The 11116-nt window shown below is 45.0% G+C and overlaps 1 protein-coding gene across 1 annotated transcript in view; it reads left to right on the top strand.

Moving 5' to 3' along the window:
* The first annotated feature begins 2096 nt into the window (after positions 1-2096).
* The window catches only part of AGBL1 (AGBL carboxypeptidase 1), a 245936-nt gene continuing 236916 nt past the window's right edge, over positions 2097-11116 (top strand). Inside the window, exons 1-5 of the mRNA XM_054516258.1 lie at positions 2097-2114; positions 2226-2289; positions 3973-4119; positions 4822-4953; positions 7297-7390. Coding sequence (XP_054372233.1) covers positions 2097-2114; positions 2226-2289; positions 3973-4119; positions 4822-4953; positions 7297-7390 — 455 coding nt within the window. The remainder of the gene's footprint in view (positions 2115-2225; positions 2290-3972; positions 4120-4821; positions 4954-7296; positions 7391-11116) is intronic.

Genomic DNA, 11116 nt, shown 5'->3' with positions numbered 1-11116 from the left:
AATGCTGCTCAGAACTGCTCTGACCCTGCTTGAGCCAGTGGCACAAATCTGGACTCTTCTAAGGTGAGGGTGGCAATACTTGGTGAAAAATGAGTTACTGGACTTCATTAAAGCCACATATCCTGTTTGTCTTGGCTCTGAAAGGAGCAGCAATCCTATCATACTGAGCCTTTTGATTTCAGCAGGGATCATAAAAGGGCTGAACTTCCATGTTCAGTGCTGAGATCTCTGCTTGTTGAGTTAATAACCAAGAGAAACAGCAGGTTCCCCCTCTGGGCATGGGCCAGCTCTGATGGGATGAGACAGGCACTTTGCCTGTGGATTTTAGCTAAGAGCAAAAGCAAGTTGAGCCTTGAGAAAGCCATCAGTGCTCACAGAGCCTCTCCACTGGGTTCCCATTTCAGAAGTGATTCTCCAATCTCAACCTCATCTGACTCTTCATCTTTCCTTCCTTCCTCTTCCCTGACCACATCTTGTTCTTTTCTCTCATTCCCCTGCTGACACCTCTTGTCCCTGTGGCTCCCTTGGAATATATATTGAATAGAGAATGGTTGGTAGCTCTGCTAATTGACCTAAACCAATATGATGGGAAAGCTCTTGTTTTTCAGAGATTTGGAGTTTGTTTTTGTTAATAATTATGCCCACAAAAAAAAAAAAAAAAAAAAAAAAAAAAGAAATCAAAGAACACGCACTAGTTTTCATAGTTTTAGGATACAGAAGCTAGGAAACATTGGCACACTAATGTAGTTATTCCATGCAGAAAATGGAACGTACAGTTTGCCAATACAGAAGGAGATTTGGTTGCAGGGAGCTGCCAAGCATCCTACAGGATTTCTGTGACAGGGGGGGAAATCTGTTTCTCCAGGCTGGCAGTCACCTGCTCTGACTGCAGACTGATCAATTCTGCTTCATCCCATGTCTCACCCAATGCATACCCTCCCAGGCTGTAACTAAGGAGGAGGTGTGGACTGCAGCTCCCTAATTACCTACACAATTCTCAGCACCTTGTCAGCCTGTGGCTGTGACTTTTTCAGGGATCCATTGGGAAAAAAGATCCATTTGTATTAATAGTCATTATTAGAGATCTGAATTAGACTTTCTCTAATATTCTTGGTAGAGTTACTTTTTGATAGGTGTTGCTTTTCGACTCCTCGTCTTAAATATACAGTTGCATAATCTTAAATGTGTCAGAGAATGGTTGAGTCAATTTGGCTGGTAAAATGATCACAAATACCTTGAATACATACCAGGTTAGTTTAAGTTACAAGGTAGGTTAAGTTTCTGAAACAGTTCAACATTCAGAAATATAGGAGCCATATATTTGTGAGATGTTATCTTATTGTCATCATTTAATTGAAAATAAAGTGATTCCATTATAGTTTGTGTGATCCTAAGGTTCTTTGGGACCAAGGCTATTCGAATGCAAGTTTTGTATTATATTAGAAATTTGTATGGTGCTGTATCTGTTCAGAAATAAAGACATCCAGGTCTTAACCAAGTCCCTCTAATTGGAATACAGACCAGTGATTAATTCTTGAATCACAGCAGTGAAATCTGTTTGGAGCAGGATTAAAGAAGGGGTCTAGTGTATCACACAGATGGATGGTAGATATCATGTGTTTCCTTCTCCTCAAGTGCATTATATCTTATTTCCTCTAATGCAAAATTTAAAGTGACTCTAAAGCAGAATGTGTCATGTCAAAGTGTGGTGGTAACTTGGTCTTAAAATTAAATTATGTTAGTTTAAAAATAAGCTTAGGAATTTTTCTTCTCAAGTTCAAGGCTTCCACGTGGTTGTGGCTGCAAAGACAGGCAAATTTTCTTGTAGATGGGATTAATATAATTTAAATATATTGTTCTTCAACACCAGTAATAAGAGATGCTGTCATGGAAAACCACCTCACATTTAGCATTTCTGTGTGATACAGAATTTCCTCAACTTTGAAGTAGCCAGATCAAATAAAAAAAGAGCTTTAGTTTAGAATTTGGATGTAAGTTCTACAGAAATTCTACTGTGTATTAAATACAGTGTAGCATGATATGTTAGAGGCTTTTAAAATGTGTCATCAATATGTTTCCACATATTCACTGTCCAGATGGCACAGAAGTGCTCAGTATCCAAACAAGGATCTCAGTGCCCCTGCCCTGCATGATGCACTGCAGCCCTGTGCAGCACAGTGTCCTGTTCTGAACTGATCTGTAAATTTGGTGTGTTTCCATTCCAGAGCTCCTGTGACAAGGATGTCATCCTGAACATTCTCAGTGTCCTCACTGACTTGCTGTCTTTGGGTAAGGAAGCAAAGGTTTGGGGCAATGGCTGTGGACTAGGGCAGAAAGGGGGTCTTAAAGTAAGTCAGGGAATTCATACTTACATTTAAACTTGACCAGGTGTTTGCAAGGTGAAAAAAAAATGTAAATTGTATCTATAGATCAGCAGTCCTTACTCCTGCATTTGGAAAACTGAGCTTATTCAATGTATTAAAGAAAAGAAAAAGAGACTCAGAGAAAGTTTCATTTTTTTCTTTTTAGTTTCGTAGATGCCCATGGGTTGCAAAGTATTTCATAAACCCTGGCAGTCAACCACTGGAAATGTTCACCAGTACCATTGGAGAGAGGACTGTGAGACAGGGAAAGGAACCTGACCTTTCAGAGCCCAGGGACCCTCTAATGCAGAGAGTTCAGCCTCTCTCCAAAAGGCACTTCTGCCTTGGGGCTGCAGAGAATGGATGTCACTTTATGTGCTCAAAGCTGCACAAAAAAATAAGTGTATTGGCAAGAGGACTAAAAAAAAAAATAGTCAAGTTCCTTTTCCTTTCTGCTCCACCACAAAAATATAATCTACTAAACAATTCCCAACCCAGCTAAGCTGCCAGGCTGTGGGGGCTGCATTGGTGAGTGCTGGATCCTCCTGGGTCCCTCACTGTTGGAAGCCCCACCAGAGACATCACCTGTCTATCTGGGTCTCTTTTCTCTCTTTTGGAGCCCTGGAGCCCTGTTCCTCAGCTGGGTGCAAGGATGCCTCCATGGGGAACAGGGGGTCCTGCTCTCCCCTAGGAACAGAAGGAGCAGCATCCCCCAACCACAGAGCTGGATCAATGTTTGTTAACACAGTAAGGCTCCAAGGGTTAGAGTGCGGTTCCTTTGGAGACCTACATTTATTTGAAAGCTGTCCCCAAGGCTTCCCTAGGATTCCTTTTCATTTGGCAGAAACCCAGTGCATCTTTAGTTCTTTCCTTGTTTAATTTCCAGTATCTAAGAAAAGATCACTGAGCCTTTTGCTGCTTTGAAACCTGTCGGTGTCTGGGCTCATTCCTCCCTGCCACATTTCAATGCACACTGAAAAACTTCTGCAGCATGTGGGTTTGGGGAGACAAGGACTGTTGTGGTAACAGGTTGTTGCTCTTGTGCTGAGATTGAGGCAGGAACAGGAGAGAAGCAGGATCGTAGAAAAGGCAAAGAAGACTTTATTCAAAAGAACCGCGTGGTTTTTATAGAGTGGTTCTATTATATTGGTTATAGGTTCTATTCTATTGGCTAACTAACAAAAACACCTTCCTCACACACTGTCCTTGAGAGGAACAGAAAAACGAAGTAGAAAAACACCACTTGCAAATTGTTTATACTCAACGAGTTATCACATCTTTCCAACTCCCTAAAACTTCTCACAAGCTGCTGTGAGAAACACTTGCTGTTTCTCTCTCTCTGTCCCATGGCATCCACAACAGGTAGCAGAGCACACAGTTCCACCATGCACTTCCATCCATGGAACTACAGAGCACACAGCTCCATCCATGTCCCCAGGCTGGGGACACCAGAGATTCATGGCCAGTTCTGCAAGCGCTCGCGCGTTCACGGCACTCAAATATTGCCAGAAGGCCATGGAAGCTCTGTGTGCTTCTTGCAGACTGAGGCCTTGTGACAGCTGTGGCTCAGGGAGGGGATGCTCTGAGCTGTCTCTCCTCTCTTCCCCAGGCACAGGACGGAGGATTCACTACGTGGTCAGCAAAGGGGGCAGTGAGGCTCTGCTGCAGGTCCTGGCCACGGCTGCCCGGACAGAGCCACCCGACCACGGCACCCTCCTGCCCCTGCTGCGCCTGCTGGCCAGGGTGGGCCAACGAGGTACTGCTGGGGGGCTTCTGGAGGGGGGCAAAAACGAGGTACTGCTGGGGGGCTTCTGGACGGGGGTCAAAAACGAGGTACTACTGGGGGGCTTCTGGACGAGGGTCAAAAACGAGATACTGCTGGGGGCTTCTGGACGAGGGTCAAAAACGAGGTGCTGAGGGTGCTGGGGGGCTTCTGGAGGGGGGTCAAATATTAGGATCATCTCATTGTAGCCTTCCGGTAGCTCAAGGGGACAGATATTGTAGTAGGGCCTGCTGGTAGAGGATAAGGAGTGATGGTTTTAAACTGAAAGAGGGTAGGTTTAGATAAGATGTAAGGAAGAAATGTTTCATGATAAGGATGGTGAGGCACTGGTACGAGTTGCTCAGCGTGGTGGTGGATGCCCCATCCCTGGAAACATTCAGGGTCAGGTTGGACAGACCTCTGAGCAACCTTGTCTGGTGCAACAGGGGGTTTGGACTAGGTGGCCTTTAAAGACCTTTTTCAATCCAGACTATTCTATGTTTCATATATGGTGAATCAAAGTGAACTCCATGTTTTTCCATTTTCAGTGAGATTAATATTGGTTTAACTCATTGATACATTTGAATGCCTTTCTTATTAGATTTTGAGTTAGAAAGCTTAATAAACACATGTTTAGCAGCACAGCTACAATGACCTGGCCTTTGCAACAGTTTAATTCTCATTTTCTGTTTACAGATAGGAAGTTTGGGCATAAAGTGCAGAAGGCAGAAGCCACTGATATAATACTGAGCTTGACAAGAAGACACCTGGGCCACCACCTGCACCTCACCCACTGCCTCTGGGTCCTGAGGGTTTGTGCTTCTAATGGTGAGTGCCAGGATTTTCCTCTTTTCTTCTGTGTGACAACCACCAGGGCTCTTTTTTGCTCATTTCAATGCAAAGAAACATTATTCCTGGTAGGGTTAGTGCCTGCATGCACCATTAATATACAGAAAAGCACAAAAGCCAGAACAACCTTAGAAAAAGGTGTTCCTCAAGGGGCCTATGCAGCCTTTACAGTGCATTTCATCTGTGAGCTATGGAAATAAAAGTGCTGTAGTGAAAAATATTCATGGCAAAGATCTCCTATTCTGGAATATAGACAGTCAATTCTTTTGCTCTGAGACTTGGGTACCTTAAGTCTCTATACAGTTGCCATTACCATAACAGCCAAATGTCTCACTATTGTTGATTGTATTGATCCTCAGAGCAGCTCCATGAGGGTGGAGGAGAGGGTGAGAGAAATCTGTTACTTATTCAAGGTTCCCCAGGAGGCAGATATTAGATCCTGGTCTTCTGGCTAGTATCCCCTCAGATGTTCACTCTCCCAGCTTTTCTTGCTTGGCAATGCCCTCATGTTAAATGATTCAAGCAAAGGGATTTCCAGTATTCTCTCTAGGGATCATTACAGATTCATACAGGCTATAAAGCACTGAGCTCGTCAGCACAAATTTCCCTTTGCTCACTCTAACCCTTTCCTCTCCTTCCCTACATCCCTCACCCAGCAGACAATTCTTGATGGCCATCCTGTCTGCAGTCTGCTCTGTGCATCCTGAGATTTAGCTCTCCTGGCACCCAGCCCTGCAGGTCCCCTCTGCCTGGACAGGAGCTGGCTTCATGCTTTGGGCTTCCTCAGGCAAGCAGCCAAGCCTCAACACTCAACCCCTCTCCCCGTGATAAGCAGTGTTTGAAAGTCTGAGTGTGGCTGAAAATGCAGCCAAAGCCAGAAGATGAAATGTGCCTTTATTTGGGTTTCACAGCTGTGCAGTGACCCTGTGCTGCCTCTCACTCAAAATTATGATTTGCCTACTTCCCTGCTCCCTGCTTCAGTGCACCTGCACTCAGCTCAGCTGCTGTTCCTGCAGAGGTTTTAGGATGCACACTGCAGCCTGCCCTCCTTTCTGTTAATGTCAGACCCCAGAACCCCAGCTCTGCACCTTTGCTGGAACATCTGTTACTCTCCAGGTATCTCCAGCACTCTCCATTAATAATTTTGAATTTGTGGCTTCTGTGGCCCAGCTGGGAAGCCTCAGGGGAGGTGAGGTGAAAATCTGTATAGGTGAGATATTAAACCAGGGGATTACATGATCCCAGCCTTAAAAATTCTGGAGTGGAACTTAAGGGAAGCCAGAACCATACAAAACTCTTGAGAGTGATTAGGTATGAAAGCAGGAAAGATGAATCCTTGCCTCACCTCATGCCCCACTCTGGGCTGCTCCCTTCCCTGCCACCAGATGTTTGTGGCTGCTCTGGAGCAGGATGAGTTTGAGCAGCCGTGTCCACCAGCCTGGCTCTAATGAATTGCCAGCCAGTGTGAATGTAGCTGGCAGGCCTTGGAGGCTTTCCATCACAGGGCAGCTTGGCAGGGACACCATGGGACAGCAGGAGATGATGAGCCCTCTGGCAGCTCTCTGATGACCACTGGGAGATATCTACAAAACAGCCAAAACCCAGCAGTGGGCAGGCAGCCAGGGCTCCTTCTGGCTACTGTTGATTACTGATCCTTTCACCTTGGTCCCATCCATTTAATATTTCAGGGCTGTACTTGTTCCTTCATTACACAGAGATATCCTGTCTCATAGTGGGGAGGACTGGCTAAACACCTAGGCTATGCATTAGGTATTGAAACTGATTGCAAAATCTATCTAAAAAAGTTACTAGTCTGTTAAAAAGTGAAGGATTAAAGGGAAAATTGGCCTAGATGAAATTAAACTGCATTCAGAAGCCCCCCCAAACCCACTTCCACTCTGCTGAATAACAGCACAGAAAAGAAAACTCTGCCTTTTAAACCCCCATGAAATGAACTGTCCTCATTGAGGTGCATGTAGGAAATGTAGGATGAATTTGAGCTCTGTCATCTTTTTCTGGGAGAAGACCCTGTTTAATTATAATCTGTTTTCTGGAGAGTACAATGTCTACAGGAGAAGGGGCTTTGGGAAAATTGGGAAGAGCTGCAGGACTGGTTTTTGCACCTGATTTTGGCTCAGGTTGTGTCCACAGACAGCTTTGTGCTTCACTTTCTGTGTTTGTAAGGGGACCTGTGGAGTCCAGATGGGAGCCCAGAGAGCTCATAGCCCCAGGGGCAGCTACTCTTCCCCACCATCTCTTCTAAGCAGTGTTTGCCAGCTGCCTCCTTCAGAGCTGACTGCTTTTTTCCTTTTATTGCCATAGTTGCCACGGGAACTATGCTTGGCATCAATGGAGCCATGGAGCTGCTTTTCAAAGTCATCACTCCCTACAGCAAGAGACACGTCAGGACGGTCAGGTAGGCAGTAGCCCCAAGGGAACTCATCTTTCCAGGACAGCAAGAAATAAAATTCTGGTTCCACTTGAAGAGGCAAAGAAATCAGAAATGTATGCAGTTTCCACTCACTTTAAACCTGCAGGGTTTTTTAAGAGGCAGAAATAGTTCCCTGAAGGACACGTTAATGCTGTGATTCATCATATGATTCATGCTGGTGGCCCTTTATTTGTAGTGTGCCCTAGACAGTGATGGCAGTTTGATTGCAAGGTACCCTCCTTCATTTCCCAGACACAACTGGGTTTGGAGAAGCTTGTGCTGGCAGCAGACAAGCCACTCCTGCCTCCCACTCAGCCAGAACTGCCTGCCACCATCAGCCTGGGGGCAGATAGAGTGGAATTGAGGCAGTGCTGCCTCATCCTCCATTTGCAGAGGGTCATGACCTGGTCATCATGATATTTTTGAAGTATGACAGTTCATACTAGTATTAATTTGTGTCTGCTTTTAAGCCCATCCCACATATTTCAAATCGTTCTTTTCTGAAGACATCAAGTCCATTTTATATCTTCATCTCAATGCTGAATGTTAGTCCCCAAGCTGTCTGTTCTGACCACTTCCCCAGATGCCTTTCAAGGCAAACTTTATGAGAGCAAAACACATATCTCTGGCTTGCTCTTTAAAAGCAGGAGGAAGAATTTGCTGCTGTGAGCTGTGCCCACACAATCCCATTTGCTTAAGCCACACAGAACCTGCCTGTTCTCCTGCTGGGACAGGCAATGGCTTGTGGGGCACTGTCCCTACTTGCTCAGGCATGTGTCAGCAAGCACAAGGCAGCATTCAGCCAGTTCTGGCTTCTGCATGGACCTGACATGGGTGAGGTCCATGGCTGGTGGTTACTGAGGAAGCAGCTTCAGGTAGAGCACGAGGTGGGAAGGACGGACAGACACAGCCCAACAGTTTGGCCACAGTTTGTTTAGCTGTGGTTGAAATGGGGGCCAGTCACCCTGGATGTGTTAAATAATGTCCATCCTGCTGTCACCATCAAAGACTGATACCAGTTCTCTCAATATCATGAGTTACACAACAGCTGGGAAGGAATTTGAATTAATTTCCATCAGCCACCAGTGCTGAAGCTGCACATCAACACACGGCACTGTTGTTTGCTAAGTGCAGCTTTCTTCTTCTTCCTCTGCCTACATGACTGGAGATACACAATTTTTTGGACAGTTTGCTTTTCTAAATAAGATACTGAGGGGGCCCAGCACATGCACAACTTCCTGCAGCTGCCTTGTTGATGGGAGCCAACTCCCTTTTGCCTGTGCTTTTGGCTTTCTAGCACAGTGCCAAGTACCTGGAACTGCTTCACAGCTTCAGTTCTCTCTTAGACAAAGTACCTGAGATTCCTCTACATGGGGATACCAGGATGTTTCTCACACAGATGTTTGGATATTACCCAATCCAAAGAATGTTACCACTAAGATATTATTCCCATCAGGCCTCATGTAATAACTTTGCAGCCTGGAGAACTGTTTTATGTATGACAGGGGCGTCCAGGATAAGTTAGACCCCGAGCTGGGCTTGGCTTCTGAGGCAACCAAAAGTGATTGATGGGTCCAAGTCCATGCTTAACTAAGCAAATTCCACTCAACTCCCTCTTTTCCTTCCTGTGGAAGTATTGGCTGTGATTAGATCAGTGTTAGTTCTGCTTCTGTGATAGACCAGGATCTGTTTGTGATGGGATTTGGGCCTGTATCAGTTTTCTGTTAAGCAATGGGACTGGCTGCCTTAAGGCTTTTAGAATGAATTTTGTGCAGAAGTGCTTTATTTACCATTGACTGTTTCCCATAGAGGAAGTGGAAACCTTGGTATCTGTCACACCTTTCTAGCCTGGCTTCTTGCTGAGATACATTTGGAGATGCAGGGAGTGTTGCTGAGGGTTGCTGTAAATGTAGTCTGTAAAGTGCTCTAAAATACTCACTTCTAAGGGAAACAATCAGAGAAACATGCTGATTTTGATTTAAATGATTCCACATTGTCAATATGCAATATTTAGCTTTTACTTCCTTTTGTCTGGTGTACAAGGATTCTTTTGAATTCTTCTGTGGATATTTTTTCCCATTTGGAACACAGACACAAACACCAGAGAAGCAAATTCAAAATTGCCCTCAGTAAATCCCATTTTACAGCTAATAAGCCTTTTTACTTATTACTGAAATTCTTTAATTTATTTTTCATTTGAAAAAAGGTGTCTCGTGCATTAATTTTTGTCTACCTGAGCTTTCTCACTGCTAGTTCAGTTTCCTAATTTTCTCTGTATTTCCTAAAATATTTGTGCTCTTAAAACATATTTCAGGAGTGTGCAAACGGTTCATACAATCTTTACCCAATCTTTTCACAGGAAAAGATGATTTGTCTCCCAGCTACTCTTGGTCTAATGAACAAGAACCAGTAAATCAGCTGAAGCCTGGTGGCCACTCAGCTGGCCTGCCCAGGGCTTAGAGCTGTGCCTTTTGTTTCATACCTAGGGGCAGCTGAGAAGCTCAGTGGCAGAGTGGAGACAGCCTGTTTTACATCAGAAGAACCACACAAGCCTGTTTTGTGTTAAAACACAATTGCAACCCATTAAAAGGCACTAGTTTCTCATTAGTCAGTTGAGGCTCTGTTTTGCAGTTCACTTGGATATGCTGCTTTCATTGTGGAAAGTGGCTTTAGGAGACTTTATTGGCAAGAATTTGGGTCTTGAGACCAGAAGAACAGACTGTAGAGTGGGTTATAGATCTTCTCTCCCAGTATTAGCAAATGCCTGGAATAGCTGCAGTCTGAAAGCCCTAAGCATCTTTGCAGCTCATCAGAAAATGGAGGTAGGTACATTTGCAGAAAATGTCCTTCCATGATTTCACTTGCTCTAGCTAAAGCTTTGTGAGGTGACTGGGGTAGGGAGTTCGTGGATGAGCTTTCTGAGCTGGGGAGAAAGGATAAAAAGGGGCCGTGTTCTTTGTCTAGCTCAGTATGTGCTCCCAGCTATCTGACACTGGTGCAGCTCTTCCCAAAGTTGCTGTGGCTATGCTGAAATTGGGACTGTGGTATTGGTCACAAAAGCATCTGTTTCTTTTTGCCTATGAGTTGTAGAGAGCACCAGCCTCTAACTTGCTGACAGAGAAAAACTCCAATGTTGTCCCAGAAATCCTTTGCCCCTCACCTTGTATTTGCTCTTGATACCTTCTCTCCACCTCATAACTATGTGCCACCATGGTTTGCCTTTCTGCTGTGCAGGAACAGCCGGCAACTGTGGGAGCTGAGATTACCCTGGCTCTCTGATCAGCTGCCAGGAATGCAGCACTGAAAATGCACCACTGCTCTGGTGGGTGCACCCGCCTTCCCCTGCCCTGGGCAGCAGCAGGGCCAAGGTCACTTTAAGAATCTGCCCTGGAGAGTGCCCTATAGTGAGAGCTATTTATTTAGCCTGCTAAGATATGGAAACAAGATCCATAGTTCTATTTATTTTTCCCAGTGGCAAAGCTCTGGGGTATTTAGAAATAGTCTCCCCATGCTCCAATTGACCTTCTCTGGGTACGTGCCAAGTAGCTCTGATTCCCCTGAGACTGTGACTCATGGGCTTTATTGGCTTTAGTTATGCATTTGAGGTCTTCAGCTTGCTGGTGCCATGGCTGTGGATCTCTCCAGAACTATCCATATCTGAGGTAAAAGGTACATGGAAAAAACATGGAACTCTCTGTGGTGTTGAGATCT

This window comes from Molothrus ater, chromosome 13 (assembly GCF_012460135.2).
Source record: "Molothrus ater isolate BHLD 08-10-18 breed brown headed cowbird chromosome 13, BPBGC_Mater_1.1, whole genome shotgun sequence".
Lineage (NCBI taxonomy): Eukaryota > Metazoa > Chordata > Aves > Passeriformes > Icteridae > Molothrus > Molothrus ater.
Note: the sequence above shows the minus strand (reverse complement) of the source record. Positions and strands in the feature narration are given on the sequence as shown.